This window comes from Camponotus vicinus, unplaced genomic scaffold, assembly GCF_025532165.1.
Source record: "Camponotus vicinus isolate PSW18456_S1 unplaced genomic scaffold, iyCamVici1.0 SCAF_10, whole genome shotgun sequence".
In the NCBI taxonomy this organism is placed as follows: domain Eukaryota; kingdom Metazoa; phylum Arthropoda; class Insecta; order Hymenoptera; family Formicidae; genus Camponotus; species Camponotus vicinus.
Window position 1 is genome coordinate 8,924,715 of NW_028141946.1, and position 19,987 is coordinate 8,944,701.

Here is a 19,987-nt window from a genome sequence, read left to right on the forward strand (position 1 = left end):
AATATCACGCCAATTATAGCAAAAAATTACAAGTATATAGAGATTGTCAATTTGAGTTATTTTTCTACTATAAAGTCTACTATAAAGTTTCTCTTTGCTATAAAGTAATATTTGAATGTAAAAAATTTACTTTTCTTTCCTCAAATAATTTCTAAATTAATTTTTAAAGCGACTTTTAGATATAAATAGATAATTGTACTTGATACGATTATATCGGGTTATATCGGATATCGTGCATTTTTTATTTTAGATGTATATAAATATTGAGAGAGATATCATAATATTGATGTTTAATTTATGTTTTTTTAATTAATCATTTTTAACTCATAAAATATAAACCAGCGGAAGAGAAATAGTTCAGGTCAATATTTTTATTTTTTAATTCTCAAACAATATTTTTGTATCATGTATCTTTGTCTGTAATTAATTAATCCGACCAATACAAGATTGAAAATAATAAAAATTTTTTCACTATAAATATTTCAAGAAAATATTTCTCTCTCGAATGTAATTCTCGTGTCTTTGCATTATTTCTTAACAATGCCAATACATATTTATCTTATATCTCTTTTGAAGTTTGTGCACCGTACATATGCAAAGAAAAGATAAGTGAATGATACCCATTCCATTAATTCGTCCTCTTGTTCTTAGCTGATGAGATGTCGAGATACGACGTCATTACTTCGGAATAAGGTAAAAAGATGCGGAGAGATTTTTTATTTTAAATGTATATAAATATTGAGAGAGAGATATCATAATATTGATGTTTAATTTATTTTTTTTAATTAATCATCTTTAACTCATAAAATATAAACCAGCGGAAGAGAAATAGTTCAGGTCAATATTTTTATTTTTTATTTCTCAAACAATATTTTTGTATTACGTATCTTTGTCTGTAATTAATTAATCCGATCAATACAAGATTGAAAATTTTTTTATTATAAATATTTCAGGAGAATATTTCTCTCTCGAATGTAGTCCTTGTGTCTTTGCATTATTTCTTAACAATGCCAATACATATTTATCTTATATCTCTTTTGAAGTTTATGCACCGTACATATGCAAAGAAAAGATAAGTGAATGATACCCATTCCATTAATTCGTCCTCTTGTTCTCAGCTGATGAGATGTCGAGATACGACGTCATTACTTCGGAATAAGGTAAAAAGATGCGGAGAGAGCGATATCTCGCCGAGGAGAGGTAGTTCTCGTTCGTGTAACATGTCGGCAGATACCCGCGCCGTCCAGACTGGATATCATCAGATCGGAGATAAACCCGCTTCCGCCGTATAGAAGAATTACAGACCGCGCTGCGTCGGGCGTGAAAAAGATGAATCAAGCCGCGCCGCAACACGCCTTCTGTTTGACATACAGTACATCTCAAGCACATCGTTTGTGGAAATAATGCTCGCCGCGCGGCATCGGAAAGAGAAGTATCACGCCGGGAATATTAATGCCACGAAAAATTGCTTATATATATGTGCGATGCGTACGACGAGGCCGCGTTACAAGGCAGACTTGACGCGAGGACAAGCGATATGTTTCTATAATGATGCCAAGACACCGTGAATGTAATGACATCGTTACGTCAGATTCAGAGAACTATTGATACACGTGTCGCAGATTCAATAAATCAACCATTAAAATATCTTACATATCTATTTACTCCTCATCCCGAAGATGTGATTTATCGAGGAAATCCATCTCTTATCGCGAAATCGATGTTCGATGCGCATCGAAAATCTCCGAATTAATCGCATAATCTTATCCCACCGCTGTGAGCTCTTCTAATTAGAGCGGCATTAAGCCTGGAGATTCGCACCCTTATCTTGGAGCACGTACTAATACGCGGCGCAGGATGCGTGTGTGCGTGAACGTTGAGATGTCACGCGCGCGCGCGCGAGTGCGTTTACGCGCACATGTTCGATACGCTCGGAGTTTAGGACGATTATCAGGTGTGTATTGGAGTAATGTACGCAGTCCGCAGGCTTGGTCGGTAAACTCTCCAAGCCGTCTCAGATACACTCGCTTCGTTATGACGCCAAGTTCCTGCAGGCATACGAATTACAATCACGTTGCTACTTAAGCCTATTAGAGCGCTTCGTTTAATAAGCGTACTTTTGATACGTCGCTTACGTAGATATTATCTAGCTAATAATTTTTGCATTTTATTATATTCAGTTTTTAATGTATCTGACAAATTAACCAAGCAACTCCAACAAAAAATATATTTAATAAAATTGCTTTATATTTTTGCACAAGAAGATTTGTAAATATCTGTGAAAGTATTTCCAGATCTATTTATTAATTTTTAAAATTTTTAATAATAAAATAAAATAATAATAAAATAAAATAAAATAAATAATAAAATAAAATAATAATAAAATAAAATAATAAAAATTTAATAATTTATTATTATTAATAAAGATGAAATATTCAGGTCAGTTACATATCTTTAGTTAATCCAAACGCATAAATTACCCTCTTCTAAATCATGTCTAGAATCAATTCAAATTCCTTTAAATTCCTTCAAATTCCTTTTTTTTATCACAATGATTTCGATTTTGATATAGAGAGACAGAAAGTTTTTGCTCCGCGTAAGGTACAAGAATGGAGTTATAGGTCAATAATGAGGTATTAATTTTTGGAAAACGCGTCAAACACGCAGCGGACGTATACTATCTGTCGCAATCGACGCCATCAAAATTCCACGACGCTCTGCACTCGATACCTCGGTCTGATATCCCGGGCACAACCATCCATACAAATCGGATCTTACTAAATTGGAGTACAATTTTCACGAGCTGAGTTCCACGAGCTCCTCAAGCTCCTCCGCGAAGCGCGGGGTAAGAAAAAAAAGGGAAGGGAGGAGGAAGAGAGGTAAGATAAAAGTCTCTATCCCTCTCTAAGCCGGCCGGTGGAAGATGAAGCGAATCAAGTAACAGCGTTGGCTTACGTGCGATGCACCCCTAAACCGTCGCCGAGGGAGCATCACGTGGAAACACGTTACCCGCGGAAAAGGTCTGTGCTTAGAATTCTCAAACCCGTAAATTATGTTTCGTGTCACGGAGTCGATGATTCCTGAAATACATAAGTCGCGATGATAATCTCGTTTCGTTGAGCAATACTGCGCGACATCCCTCGTGCTCCCGGAGATCCAAGATAGCGAGGAGCGAGATAGGAGGGACGAGAATGAATGATATGTGTTTATATGAAAGAGTCTTATCGAGATATTGTTCAAATGAGAAACTACAAAATTTTTCGTCAGAGAAGATCGAGATTATATATCAGCTGGGCGCGCGATCTTGACGTTAAATATAGCTAAGTTCGATAAGAATAATTAGGGCTTTAAATGTTTAAAAGTTTCTCGCGTCTTATCCGAAAACGATTCTTAAAATCTTCATAATTCCATAGATTGTGAATCGTGATTGTCGATAACGCGAGTTCTCAACAATGGTGCTTTTTAATGATGGGACATCAGATTTTTGCGCGCCGCGTTTCATTTAATTTCATTTTCCCAAAGCGCGTTTCTAAACGAATGAAACTGCACAAAGGCGTCGTCGCGATTGCTTATTTCCGGTTTTAACTGTCAACAAAGAAAACAGAGACAAAAGGAACACGTGTGCGTGTGCGAAAGAGAAAACATGTATGACATAATGTCCGCTTCGAGATGGTCCGCATCAACATCGTTTATGCAAAAATTGAGTTCCACGACCATCTCCGTAAGATATTAAAAGTAATTTTTTCTATGCAAAAGAATTAGAAACACACGAGAGGTAGCAAGAGAGAGTTCATTACTCTGATAATATTTTTTAATTTTCTAAGAATACTTTGCTCTTTTGCGATAATACTTTAAAACGAGTGTTTATTTTGTTTCATATTTAATACATTAAAAACATTATTTTCCGATATCAAAGTTTGTTTAGAAACTTTACATTTTATCAAATTATTTAAACCATTTTGTATTCTTATGTATATAAGACGTATGTAAAATTTATAGCATCATCTGCGAAAATTCGAGCAGAGACGACAAGAACAAACTCGATGATAGGAACATCGATGTTCATTAAGGTCAATGCTGGGCATCAGCATTTGAGGTCGAATACCAAACAAATCAATCAGGAAACAATGTGGGGTCCAAGACATAGTAAGACGAACCAGGAGAAGGAGGCGACAATGGAGAGATTAAGTGGACAGAATGAAAAAACGGAGGATCAAATGGGTCAAAACATAGATACAAACAAGAAAACTACCTAAGCGTTCGAGAAAGAATGGATTTCTATCTCTCAGAAAAAGAAAATAACCTATAGACAGGATAGATAAGGAATCCCCAGTAAGAAAAATAAATAAATAAATAAATAAATAAATAAATAAATATATATATATATATTTAATATATATATATATATATATATATATATATACATATATATATATATATATATATATATATATATATATATATATATTTATATTTATATATTTATATTTTTCTTACTGTAGGATTCCTTATCTATCCTATCTATCGGTACATATACAATTTACATATATGTATATATGTTTAATAATATAAAATGAATAAATATATATGTTTTGTTTAAATATGCATGTGTGTGTTAAAAAAACTGATTTTTAATAATTGATACAGATAGAATAGAGTATATGCATTTACGATTGGATAGCGCGGCTGCAGTTTTACAGTTTGCTTTGTTATGTCTCACTGAAAAATATTTCCACCGGATAAAATTGCATTGTTATTGATTACACTTTGGGTGTTTTTGCCTAGCATATTCGAAGAGATATTATTTTTAGCATCGATAGATTAAACCACGGTAACAGCAGAGTTATTTACGGAAAAATATCTACTTCCGAAGATTAATATCGATTTCACACAAAATGTAGAATCCAAATAGAATTTCGCCTTCCTATTTTTTATTATTTCATTGCGCTGAAGTTTAAATTATGCATTATTTCCAATTCGCGGAGAGTCTCGTTATAATATAATAATATTGAAATTGTTATGATCAACGTTTCATGTGGAGTAAAATAATAATAATAGAATGTGCTTTTTTTTCATAGCAAAAATAAGAGATAGATTTCGGAGCATCGAAATATTATTTGCCAGTGTTGCGATGGTCAGTTGGAATTTCTCGGCGAAATTATTGCGTGGATATTAAGCTAGAGAGCTTCCAAATAACGCCGGGATACTTTCGCATAAAAGTCCATAGAAAGGAATTGCATAGCGCACGGACCTCCGATATCAAAGGCAAGGAGATAAAGGTCCGTCCTCCCTCCTCGTCGGAGTGAAGATTGGCACTCTGACGATTGATACACGCGTGCTTGATTTTCGCTTGTTCTTTGAAGAAGCCTCGTCCCGTCCGTTGCGAACGAATCATACCCGAGGCTGTCGGGAAATTGCCCTTCGAAATTTTCGGGCCGACACGATACGTCGAGCGTGAGATTTCATCGCGAGAGGAAGAACAACGATGGAGCCTCCAATATTTTCCGTCCAAGAGGTCTTGGTCTCTGGTCGTTGTATATAATTCACGAAAATGTTGGGCCCGAATTGTATCTCTCGCGGCCGATAAAATTCTTTTCGCGCATCCGATGTGTCCAATCATCCATTATTCGACGGTGAACCGCATCCCCGGATGATCGATCTTACTGTCTTGCATCTTTCGATAAGCAAACAAGACGCTTCTGCTGCTCGGAATTATATCGGGACGAAATGGCACAAATCACCTGTCGAATAATGAAATAAAGGCGACAGATCGCTTAATCCGATGGCCTCATTGCATTTGACAGACATTCTTCGAGCGATAATACTGCGAAAAAATCGTCGATTTAAGTTATTTTTATATATTATTATCGCAAGGAAATCAACATGTAATTTTTTTCGATACTGTTTATAGCGAATTATAATAATACCAGTTCGGTGAACTGATAATTTGTTTTAATTTATATTAAAATTTACAATTGTTTAATTTTATATATTACCATCTGTACTCTTCTGTGCACAACGATTTCAATATTGTATAATAATAAAATATTAAATATAGATCACTTTATAAAATTGGATATCAAACCGCGGTGAGTATACAATTTATTGATATAAAATTTATGTAAATGATTATGTGTATTCATAAATATATCAACAGAATTGTTTATCAATAGATAGATTAGCATGCGGTGATACAAGCGCTATGATATGATAAAATACTTTGAAAATATTTTCTAGAATTTTTTTTTCTAAAATTTTTGATAATTTTCTAAAATTTTAAATTTCTAAAAAAAATATCGAAAAAATTTCATTATATGTATGTCTCCGTATATATAACGCATATGAATACACACGCAGATATATAGTTTAAATTGTTAAACTTATCAAAAACCAGATCTAACCAAGCAGCGTGCGGTCACGTGGACCAGATAGCAGTTCACGAATCATTGAGCACAAAACCATCGAGCGAGAAACGCTGATACATAATCTACGGTATTACTCCAACTCGCATATCTTGATTATAGATGATGGACACCATTTCTAAAGAAGGCAAATGTGCAGATTGCGTTTTTTTACTGCAACAATTCGAACGTGGGATCGAAAAGATTTGTGATTCAATTTGTATCCATCAGGCTTGAAACGAGCTTTGGCCATATAAAGTTAAAGGCATCAAAGGTGTGGGATAGATGATAGAATAACTCAAGTCATACGAGAAATAAACATGGAGAATGATATTCAGATTGAAAAGAAGCACGAACATTGTCCAGGAAGATTAAAATATCAACGGAAATAAGGCAGGATGATAGCTTGAAACATCATTCAATCTATTAATGGACGCGAAATTATAAAAGAAATATCGAATAAGTAATGGCAATGCAAATATTGTGTGCTATGCAAATGATGCAATGTTAATAGCTGAAACGGAAAATGACTTGCAAAGGATGCTTTATACCTTCAACAAAGTCTTATAATAAGATAAAAAAAAAAGAAAAAGCCAATCGGTTCATTTATAATTTACAATTATATAATGTAGAAATAAAAAAATTAATATTTCCACATTTTCATCGCATCATGTCGTATCTTTAGAATTATTAAAATAGATAAATAAATGTCAGCATATTTATTAGTAGTTATTATTGTATGTTAATATATTTACATATATTAATAAAATATTTTTATTTATGCACATATTATTATAATTTTCATATATTTTCGCTTCTGCATATATTTTTCTTTAAATCATTTCCTTTAAAAATCTTCACATGTCAATTAGCGAGAATCTATTAGAATCGCAAGTATGTATTTAAAAGAAATTATGCCTCGGAAAGTATAATTTCGCGATAATATCTATCTCTCAAGATTCTATAATTATATCTCATGTTAGTCATTAATAAAGTAATTATAAGTAAAAATCACAAATTCAAGAGAAAAGTAATCTTGAAGTGTATATTAATATTTTTCTCAATTTATTATTTTATTAATATATGTATATATAATTTTTTACACAAGAAAACACAATTCTCTCTCTTGCGATGAATTTTCACAGGATCAGAGCGTATTTTACCTCGCACTGAAATGTCGAAATGTCATTTTCTGAACGATACGTTTTTATATAGAGCGCGAAGCATGATATTTACGATGGTCATTTTATTTTCGTGGAAATCAGGTCATGTAATCCTTCATCATAAGTCGGAAAGTTTTAATTACGATATAGATAATGATGACAAACGATGCGTGATATCAGTGTCACCGCAAGGAGGGAATATATTCATAGTCGGCCATTTTCGACTTTGTTCGGAACAAGATACGCATTGATGATGATTGATACCCCCACCTGGTTCAATATTTATCGAATTGATGCTCTCCGAGCGACATCGAGCTTCGGAAATTTACAGTGTAAAGCGGATAAAATAAAATTCTCTATATTTTATTTACACACAATACGTGTAAATAAAAATAGAGATATAATAATGTCGGCGTGTGTGATAAATTTCATTTCAATTACGATAAATCGGAAATAATTTCCATAATTCCTTTTGTTCCTAAATCGTCGAATTAATTAGAAAAATATTTCAGTGTTTAAAATATTTAAAAGTATTTAAAGAATTGAAAAATATTTATAAAGTATCAAAAAATAATACTTGTCAAACAGAATCATTTACAAGAATAATAAAAGAATTATAATCTTTAAAGAGAGAGGATCAAGAAGTATTCAAACACGATTTATTATTTTTTATACTTCATAACTTATATATTACAATATATTATTCATTAAATTTTCATCTGCATTATGGAATTCTGGAAAAGATAGAACCACGTCTTAGATCGCGAACAAATACGAAAAATCACACGGACGGGATTTGAGCCCTACGGGAATTGTAGAAACACACGTACATATATATATATATATCCGCACGTGTAAATGGGAACGGTTTCTTTTCACGACGTGTTCGTGATCGCTTGTACTCGCGGGCAGTGATTAGGAGCGATGCGTGAAACGTTGCTAACGTTAATGAAAGAAGAGATCGCCCGCGGTACGTGACGTGCCATTTCCACTCGCGGTCAGATCAAGCGGAGAATTTTATCCTCTGTAGCGCGCGATTGTTCTCACCCGATCCGGCGACGTGACGGCGTTTATTGGATCGATACACCTTCGGTTCTTTTCTCTTCTCGCGCTAATAAAAAGCATCGACTCGATATTATCCGCCGTATGATGGCGCGCACCGGTACCTCTGGCATCTCTTGATGATATAAAAAATGACGCCCGCGCGGGACCAGCAACACGGCTACGTGACGTGAGTAATTACCAGCAACTGTATGAACGCACGTACGTGTAACACATCGAGATACGGTGGTGCAATGCGTCTACATTTTGGTGCGTAAAACGTTCCGAAGACGCTCGTTAACCGTCTCCACCTTTGCCGCTTCTATTTCCTCTCTCTTTTCTCGAGACGCATCTGGAGTTTAAAAATGCGACAGTCGTCGCGTGGAACCGCGTTTTCAATTTTAAATAAGAATTAAAATCTAACGCAATCTTAAATGGGCTCTCGTTAAAGTTTGATAATTTAAATTTAGAAAGGTGGAAAATTCTCGCGGAAGAAAATAAATTTCGAGAAGTAAGAAATTATTGCCTTCGTTTCATATCTCGAGACATTTGTATAAATCATCTCGATTGCATGAAAAGATGATGCACAGATTCTACCGGTATCATTGCCGTAAGAAAACATTTACAATCTGATTTGATTTGATAATTTGCATACGGCAAACATTTCGAACGCACAAGACACGTATAATCCATACTTATATGTTTTATCGCGAATGTTAAGACCTTCATGTATTCTGACTCACGTCCCGGTTAATTTTAAATCGCTAACTGAATAGAATAATAAAGATATAACATTCATGAGAGAGAGAGAGAGAGAGAGAGAGAGAGAGAGAGAGAGAGAGAGAGATCTTAAAGAGTTAAGATTTTATCGATCCGATGTAGTTTATATATGTTCTATAAATTGAATACATTCGTCTTTCTTAAGATTTCGTGCAGGATAATCCGTTCAGAGAAATTTTGAGATTGATAATAGCTAAAAAATTCATTTTGCATACATTATATTTTTTAATTAGACAAAAATTTTGAACATTGAATATTATGTATGGTTGAAATATTACCATCTGTCGAATTATTTATTCGAATCAATTTTCAATGAATAATTGTGAATGTATTCATACGCGTTCGGAAAATAAGCCCCTCGTTAATATCTCATTTTTTCAAATATTTAAATGGGATACACTCGCTTGTGTGCGTGACACACATTTTCCTCATAAAACAGTATCTTTCTAGAAATATCAGTTGTGATTCATAATTGGAAATTAATGAAATTAAACATTTCATATCTCTCTATTTACGGACGAATTCGTATTCATCCGTTTGCTTTTTTAATGGGAATTAGTGTGTAACAAACTCCAATGGATCGGATATAAATCCATTGTTGTAATTTTATTAGGCAACGTAGTATTAACGAACAGAGACGTTTCCGATAGGTCGTATCTAACTGTATCTAATTGATATTTATCAGCGTATTTACTACTCCATTACTTTCATATTAAATCCCTCGTTTTAAACATTAAACTATAATGGTCAACGCATTAGATTTTACGCAACGTATCACATGATAACTTAACAATTGTTTGGTTTATATCATCTGAAACATAGAATCCACTGTCAAATTATATAAATGCGTTAAAAGGTTATTGATCTGTTATCGAATTCCAATTACTTTTCGGACAGGTAGGTCGTTTAATATAGCGAATATAAATTTCAAGTTCGCCATTAGATTGGCATTTTAAAAAGATCTTTATATTTTTTTTTCAATGGCTCTCGAAAATTATGAGCATTTCTGACGCCAATATACTTTCTGTTTTTCTTTTCCAATTATTAAAGGATTATCACCGTCTACGAAATATTTATATGTTTATCGATTATTAATCAATTTATTAATTTCGGCCGAGTGTCCATCCGGTCGGCTCTGCATCCGTAAAAGCCGCGGAACTACTGCCGTAGCTGCTCACTTAGCTAATTCTTACGGTCTCACGTACCATAAGCTGACGCGGCTGAAAATGATGAGCCTGAGATTCGAGATTACACACGTACCGCGGAACACGTTTCGAGTTATGGCACGGAATATGAAACGTTCCCTCGCGTTGAATTTATGAAAAGGAATTAATTTGCGCGATATGGCCGCGCGACGAGGAGCTCGCGAGAAAGCCGCGACGACATTATCGATGCCGGTAAAAAAAGGTGTAAAAAATAACGTCGACAGAGATAGACGAAATGTGGGAAATACTAATAATTTTTTGCCACCGTATACAGAAAAAAAAATAAGTGTCAAATCAAAACTTATATACTTAAACTAACGCGTTCATTGTTTCGTATATACGCAACAATTTATAATCTTCTTAGAAGAATTCAATAATTTTAAATTTCAACAATATTATAGTCTTATTTTAATATTGTAATTGTCACCTCAAGAATATATAATTATTTAATTCTACTTTAAGAAAATTATAATCTTTGATTTAAAAATGTTATTTTCTATCTAATATTGTTTCTTTTCCATTCAAGAAAATTAAATCTTAAATCATAAGAATATATTTTTCTTGATTGAACTATATATTAATGGCTTCATTCAAGTAAGCAATTATTCAAGCAATTATATTTTTCTTTCATTAACGCAATATAATCTCATTTCAAAATTTCCATGTTAAAATTAAATATATTTTCAAAACAAGAATGTCCTTTTTTTCTTGTGTAGAGCACGATTAAATAGATCTTACAATTGTTACACACGAGGATGTTTTGAAAGTGATATACTCGTCTTATTTGAGAGATTTGATAGGAATAATAATTGATTATAAATATTAAATTATCATAATGTAAAGAATATAATTTTGGCTTTTATCTTGTTTACGTGCATCTTAGGATGCAATGTGATAAGTGGAATACGTATTTCGGGAGAGATAAAAGCTGCTGAAATATTCCATCGTTTAGTAGAAATCACGCGTTAATTACGCATTGTTTTCTAAGTTGTATTATTCGGCTCTGCTTCATCTAATCGTGGAAAAGCCCTACTTATTAATAGACGGGTATGAATCATCAGTATCTACGTTATCCGATCTCCAACAAATAGTCAATATTCTCTACAATGACGCAAATTGCAGTTACGTTAGCTTTACCGAGAAGATTATAAACGTCATAAACAAAAGTGATATTTTTATTGACTGTATGTCAGATAAAAAAAATATGCTGCTAAAATACTGCTGCGTCATAAGAGTGCATAAATCCTATTTTGTAAAATGTGAATAAAAAAAGTTTTATAAGTGAATTTATTCATGTAGTATTTATTTCCTTCATTCTTAAAGATTATTTAGATTTGCACGCGTATTATCACTATTCTTACTTTTTATTCAATTTTCTATCATTTGTTTTGTTAGTTCACTGCATGTGCATTCGATAATTTGTGGAATCATTTTATGTTACAATTTATACAAATAGATTTATAAAAAATTAGATGTAATAATTGTTAACAATTACTATAAAATGTGAGAAAAAAGATAGCAAATTAAAAGCTGTGAAATATATCTCAAAGAAAATGCGTGAGCATGTTTAACGTGGCCTTCTCCTTGTTAAACAGGATAAGATAAATGCAACCATGATATAACAAGTTCCGACATTCTACAGCAAAAGTACAAAACAAAATAAAATAAACGTAAATTGCTGTTGTCAATGTCAAGCAATAAAAATCCGTGAGTTCATATGATGCGATTCTGTGGAATTATCAAACATGGAGACTGATAACGCAAAGGTATAAATGCGTTCGTCTATCATCAGCCACGCAGTTTGACTTGAATTAACACGCGGGTTGACAATTAGTCTCGCACGATGCGTATCTTACTTTTCACGATTCTGTGCCTCTCTGTAGTCGCCTGTATAACGGCGACCAATTTCCTCGAAGGTCAACGTCAGAAAGACGATCATGTCGTTACTAATAGAACCATTTCCATAGTAAGTTGATTTAGAAAGTATTCGTGTGTGTTTTATCATTTTGTATGTAAAATTACACTTTACTTATTAATTTAAAAAAAATCTTTTAACAGAGATTATATGTGTCTTTAATTTACAAATAAATTTTATGTTCCATTCTGTGGATATCAAGAAAAATGTATCTCGTATGTTAATTATCTCATGCAAATTTGTTATTTAAATTTGACACTTTGTATCATAATTTGTAATCGGTAGTTTGTAACCGGTTTATTTAAAATATATAAACGTCAAAATTTATGTTCCAATATTTATCTTTTTTATAATATACAATATTACAATTTAGCATATTCTAATAAATGTCTTTTTTATCTGATTTTATTTTATTTTTTATCGTAATAATTTTTGATATACTCAATACATAAGATTTTTGAGTTTTTTAATAATAATTGTTAAATATTTAATTAGTGATAATTATTATATATTATTTAATTTTTCTTTAAAGTTAAATAATTTTAATGTGCCTGTTTTATAATTATATTGCTTTATTATTATACTCTAATATTTTATTTATATATTATAGCCTGCCGTTCGCCGGAAAGCTATGATAGCTACAATTGGTATTTCAACTCACTCATCAGATCAAATTATCAACTTCGTTAATATTACTAGTATACAAGGCAAAGAAGTCACTTACGTAGTGTTTAAAGGTGGCATTGGTTTACCGTCCATAGTAATAAAAGCTATTGGACAACGGAAGGAAGGATTAAATTTATACGTGGAAGGTTTCGCCAAACTTATTCAGAGCGATGAAAGTAGTAGCTCATCCGATGATTCAAGCAGCAGCACATCCGACGAATCAAGCAGCAGTTCATCTGACAATTCAAGCAGCAGCTCATCTGACAATTCAAGCAGCAGCTCATCCGACGATTCAACCAGCAGCTCACCTGACAATTCAAGCAGCAGCTCATCCGACGATTCAAGCAGCAGCTCATCCGACGATTCAAGCAGCTCATCTGACAATTCAAGCAGCAGCACATCTGATGAAAACAGCAATGCACCGAATGGAAACAATAGCACATCTGAGAATGGGAACAACACCACTCCCGATAATGGAAGCAGCAGCACACCCAGCAGTGCAAGTAGTAACACATCCGATAGTGGAAGTAACAGTACACCAAACAATGTAAGTAGTAACACACCCGATGATGAAAGCAGCAGCACATCCAATAACGAAAGCAACACCACTCCCGAGGAAAACACGTCCAACAGTGCAAGCAGTAATACACCCAATGAAAACAGCAGCACATCCGATGATGCAAATAGCAATACGCCCAACGATGGAAGCAGCAGCACGCCCAATAGTGTAACTAGCAATGCACCCGTCAGTGAAAACAGTAGTACATCCGACGGTGTAAACAGCACACCTGAAAATGAAAGTAGTAGCACAACCAATGGTGAAAGCAGCAGCACATCCAATAACGAAAGCAACACCACTCCCGAGGAAAGCACGTCCAACAGTGCAAGCAGTAATACACCCAATGAAAACAGCAGCACACCCGATGATGCAAATAGCAATGCGCCCAACGATGGAAGTAGCAGCACGCCCAATAGTGTAACTAGCAATGCACCCGTCAGTGAAAACAGCAGTACATCCGACGGTGTAAACAGCACACCTGAAAATGAAAGTAGTAGCACAACCAATGGTGAAAGCAGCAGCACATCCAATAACGAAAGCAACACCACTCCCGAGGAAAGCACGTCCAACAGTGCAAGCAGTAATACACCCAATGAAAACAGCAGCACACCCGATGATGCAAATAGCAATGCGCCCAACGATGGAAGTAGCAGCACGCCCAATAGTGTAACTAGCAATGCACCCGTCAGTGAAAACAGCAGTACATCCGACGGTGTAAACAGCACACCTGAAAATGAAAGTAGTAGCACAACCAATGGTGAAAGCAGCAGCACATCCAATAACGAAAGCAACACCACTCCCGAGGAAAGCACGTCCAACAGTGCAAGCAGTAATACACCCAATGAAAACAGCAGCACACCCGATGATGCAAATAGCAATGCGCCCAACGATGGAAGTAGCAGCACGCCCAATAGTGTAACTAGCAATGCACCCGTCAGTGAAAACAGCAGTACATCCGACGGTGTAAACAGCACACCTGAAAATGAAAGTAGTAGCACAACCAATGGTGAAAGCAGCAGCACATCCAATAACGAAAGCAACACCACTCCCGAGGAAAGCACGTCCAACAGTGCAAGCAGTAATACACCCAATGAAAACAGCAGCACACCCGATGATGCAAATAGCAATGCGCCCAACGATGGAAGTAGCAGCACGCCCAATAGTGTAACTAGCAATGCACCCGTCAGTGAAAACAGCAGTACATCCGACGGTGTAAACAGCACACCTGAAAATGAAAGTAGTAGCACAACCAATGGTGAAAGCAGCAGCACATCCAATAACGAAAGCAACACCACTCCCGAGGAAAGCACGTCCAACAGTGTAAGCAGTAATACACCCAATGAAAACAGCAGCACACCCGATGATGCAAATAGCAATGCGCCCAACGAGCAGCACGCCCAATAGTGTAACTAGCAATGGACCCGTCAGTGAAAACAGCAGCACACCTGAAAATGAAAGTAGTAGCACAACGAATGATGAAAGCAGCAACGCATCCAATAACGAAAGCAACACCACTCCTGATGAAAGCACATCCAATGGTGCAAGTAGTGATACACCCAATAAATAAAAACAGCAGCACGCCCAATAATGTAACTAGCAATGCACGCGACAATGAATTGAACGACATTGTTATTTTTTTATAAATTGAAAACTTTTGTAAATATTGTTTTCATATAATCTGAATATGTAGCAATTATCATATACGTATTGCATATACATGAAATATATAAAGATTGCATTATACATTATGCAATGTATTATTTAATTAATATATAATGAAGTGTATATATAAATCTAATTATACAAGTAAGAATATATATATATATGCTTTAATTTCGACATCAGTTTATAATGTGCCATTTTTTACGACGCCAGCATGCAGTATACGCCGGCGTGTACCTTGTAATTTTACGATTCTCGCGGACCACTTAACATCAAGCCCATACATTCCCATATAGCGCTTTTTCGAACGTTCTCTTTCTCTTATAACACGGTTTGACTAAGGTAAACCTCCAATCCGTTCGCAGGTAAACGATTATCCTCTCCCGCGACCCCTATCGTTTCTCGCAAAAGAATTGGGTATCTCTCGTTGCGAATCTCAGCAAAATTGCATCGGCACTTATTATGCTACGTAACGAAATGATAGTGTTCGTGGCCAAACACAAAGAGACATTCGTCTCAGTCGCATGAATCGTGTAATCGCGCACAAACGATTCCACGCCCAGGAAATTTTACGCAGAAAATTTTACGCGTATATATGATGAGATGGTTTTTGTAAATTTACATATGCACGCACGACGCGTCGCATATATTCCACATGTTATTCGAGAGTACGAACGAGATAGTCGTTTCTAACCAGTATTTTTCACGCATATCATTACGTTAATAGAAAGCGCGTTTAACATAATTTAACGTAGTTTCCAGATAACGAAACGTGCAAAACAAATATCGTATCGAAAAAAAAACCTACGCTACGTAAAATTAAATCAATTATTCATTTCTTTATTTACGCTTTATTCAAGCTAAAGCGCATTTCAAACTGCGATATAAAAGAGCTTTCAAGATCACTCTTTTCAGATATTTTTTTACACTGAACTTTAATATTTGTTAAATTATCGTATAACACCGGACTGTATAATATTTTCCTACGGATAAATATAATTATTCATTAACTTTCTCTCTCTCTCTTTTCCTCAGTAATACTTTATTTTATATTCTTTTGCTGGTAAAAGAGAAAAGCCTTTCCTTTATGTACGCTGTAAAACTTCAAGCTGCATAAAATTATCGGCATTGCAGCATGTGATGAGTGTACGACCCTTTTTATATTTCTATTTTTTTACGTTGACTGATCAAGCACGAAAGCGTTTTTATTTTTAGACGTTAACCACGGCCGGGGCGCTTTGCCTTTCCTTTATATGTATAAAAAAAATCCGCTGAAAAACTTTTACTCGTCTCGCGCACAGCATTACGCGCATAACGCGCTCGCACACATTCGCGTACACACGTACACACATATATACAAGATATACGACATATACACAAGATATTACGCTCCGACGATTAAGAGAACGTTAAGAGGTCGAGCGAGGAGGCAACGAAACTCGTGCACCGATATTTCGGATGATGGATCGATATGGTGCCAACTGCGGTAATTTCTCTCTGAGGAGAAGCTAAACGAGATATGAACGACACGATTAATTCCCCCGAACGATCTTTTTCGGCGCTGTTAACGGTTATCTGATTGGCTCACGCAGCACCCGACCAGCTACAGTGCAACGTAACGAGCTGTAGGGATCGCTTTTTTTTACTGGCACGATGGCGGCGGCGGCGGCGTGCATTCTTTTTGCACGACCGACCGATGGCGAGAACCCGGCTGGCAAGATCGGGCCGGTTATTACGGCGAAAGAAGAGTGTTGAGCGCGAAATAATGTTTGCACGGATCCGCAATACGTTCGTTTAATTAATAAACAGCACTCACTCAATACGCGTATCCAGCGGGCACGTTTTAAATAAAGACTATTGGAAATAATCTTTAAATATATATATATATATATATATATATATATATATATATATATATATTTTCGTTTAAAAATATATTGTTACTTGTGTTTTTGTTTTATTAATGTATTTTTCATACGCCACAATAGATACACGTATCAATAATAATTATTAATTATTGAAATATTATAATTTCGAAATTATCAAAAATTCTTATTTAATAAATATTAGAAGTATTTAAAATTTTCAAAATTGCATTAACTATTATATTAACTTGGATAAAAATTGTTATTTTTTTGTATTATTTTAAATGATTCTTCAAATTATATTATTTCGATAGCTAACTATTGTGTTTATTTAATAAAAAATTATGAAAATACCTAACATTATAATACAGATAATGTAATAAAATATAAACAATAATAAATTTAAAAAACGCAAGCTATGAGAGAAAATAAATGGAATAAATACAAATTTCAATAAATAAAAATCAAATATTTTGCTTCTTATAAAATGAAAAAAATAATTTTAATTAATTATTTATGATCTAAGAAAAATAGATTTTAGAGCAGCAATACACGCATCAATAATAATTATTAATTATTGAAATATTATAATAATTTCGAAATTAATCAAACATTCTTATTTAATAAATATTAAAAGTATTTGAAATTTTCGAAATTGCATTAACTATTATATTAACTTGGATAAAAATTGTTATTCATATTATTTTAAATGATTCTTCAAATTATATTATTTCGAAAGCTAACTATTGCGTTTATTTAATACTACAAACTAACATTATAATGCAGATATAATGTAATAAAATATAAACAATAATAAATCTAAAAAACGCAAGCTATGAGAGAAAATAAATGGAATAAATATAAATTCCAATAAATAAAAATCAAATATTTTGCTTCTTATAAAGTGAAAAAAATAATTTTAAATAATTATTTTATATTAATTTATGATCTAACAAGAAAAATATAGATTCTAGAGATCAATATCTTTATTTTCTATTCAAAAGCTATGTTTTATTTATGTTATGCGCATACCCGATACCTCGAGTATTGTCAAATTTAGAGCTTGAACAAAACTGTCCACTCGCATCTGAATCTTTTATATACGACAAACTTATAGTTCATTGTAATATTAATTTTTCGCAACTCTGCCCATCCACGAATATTTAATAAATAGCGTCGGTATCGCGCAGATATACGCCTTGTTTGCATTGCAAGCGTACGTGACGTTTGCAGGTTGCGAATGAAATATGTATCACGCGAGCGGTTTTAGCACGTATGACGCGTTCAAACATTTTACGCATTCATAACGACGCAGACAATTACCCCTCTAAGTCGCCAGTGCGATAAGTACCGAGCTAAAAAACTATAAATGTCGCGAGTTTCGTGACACGCGCCGCGCGATCTTCCAGCATCACGGCCATGACGAGCGTCATGTGGGTACCCATGTAATATCAAAGCGTACCGTGACAAATCCCAGATTACCTTTCGGGGATAACAATACGGGCGACAATACGGTATGTAGAAAGCGGAACCGTGATGTTAATTTCCTGTTGCCGGGCCAAACAAGCCAAACAGGGAGAAACAAAGGCTCATGGGGGATCTTTGCTACGCCTGTCTGCTTCCACGTCCCTCTTCTTGCCGAATCGTGACTTCCGTCGTTAAAGATATTTGCCGCTCGTGCGCGAAAAGCAATCGTAACCTTAGTTCGAAATTACCGTAATATTTCATAATGATACTTTACATTAAGTAAACTTTAGATAGAGAAGTATATGCAATAATGTATATTATTAATTATTAAAATATTATAACAATTTTCAGAAGTATCGAAAATTGAGTTCGAGAAAATCGCTTGTTATCTAAAAAATGCGAGCAATGTGGGGCAAAATTATAGAATGAAAATTTGTTCAATTAATGAAGCATCAACTTTTTTGATTTATAATATCCGAGCATCAACTTTTTCGATTTATAATACCCGATATATTGAAATAGAAATTTGCATTTCAGGAAACAAAAGTTTGCAAAAATAACTTACTGTCCCAAATAAATTGATGAATATCGATGTTACGAGAATTGGGAAAACGCAAATATAATGCGACATATACGTCAGTAGAATGATTTTTCAAATGAAATAAAAACTAGAAAGAAATATAACAATAAATTAAATATAAATTGAGTTTTGCATAAAAAAAAGTAATTTATTAAATATGATAATCTTCTTTGAATGTAAAAGAGAAAAGCAATGGAGTCATGTATATAGATCAGAGCTTTAATTAAAAAATGTAACAAGCCATTAAAACGCGGAGACAGATCTGAGATGATAACGTGCCATATTATATATTTATTTCTAAAAAGGCAGACAAGTTGTACGTATAGTCGGACTCTTTGTCTCGCTTTCCATAGCCTCGAAGTTTAATTAACCCGTGCGAATTTGCGTAAAGAAAAATGACGCCATTGTATAAACAAGATGCTGTTATTCTCTCGGAATATAGTTAAATTTGTAGCGCGTAGCACGATACAGTTGAATTTTAGTGCAACTGGAATGTATAGAACTTATATAAACTTTCGATCCTAGTCTCTCTCTCTCTCTGTATTCTTAATTCATTAATTTCAAAGTTACTTTAAAATTGTTGAGGCATCAATTTCTCTTTCTCTCTCTTTCCATCAATTCTGAATTATGAGTAAATCTTCACTCTCTCTATTCGTTAAAATCAAAATACACTTTACCATCTT

At 34.1% G+C, this 19,987-nt stretch overlaps 1 protein-coding gene across 1 annotated transcript; it reads left to right on the forward strand.

The window, feature by feature from the left end:
- The first annotated feature begins 12,396 nt into the window (after nucleotides 1-12,396).
- Nucleotides 12,397-15,272, forward strand: LOC145960292 (uncharacterized). The gene is made up of 2 exons (XM_083079650.1): nucleotides 12,397-12,556; nucleotides 13,116-15,272. The coding sequence occupies exons 1-2, from the start codon at nucleotides 12,434-12,436 to the stop codon at nucleotides 15,132-15,134; spliced, it is 2,142 nt and encodes a 713-aa protein (XP_082935776.1). The 5' UTR covers nucleotides 12,397-12,433; the 3' UTR covers nucleotides 15,135-15,272.
- Nucleotides 15,273-19,987: the final 4,715 nt, after the last annotated feature.

Coding starts and splice junctions, on each gene's coding strand:
- LOC145960292 (XM_083079650.1), top strand. CDS start 12,434: ATGCGTATCTTACTTTTCACGATTCTGTGCCTCTCTGTAGTCGCCTGT. Junction 12,557..13,115: donor CTAATAGAACCATTTCCATA/GTAAGTTGATTT, acceptor TATATATTATAG/CCTGCCGTTCGCCGGAAAGC.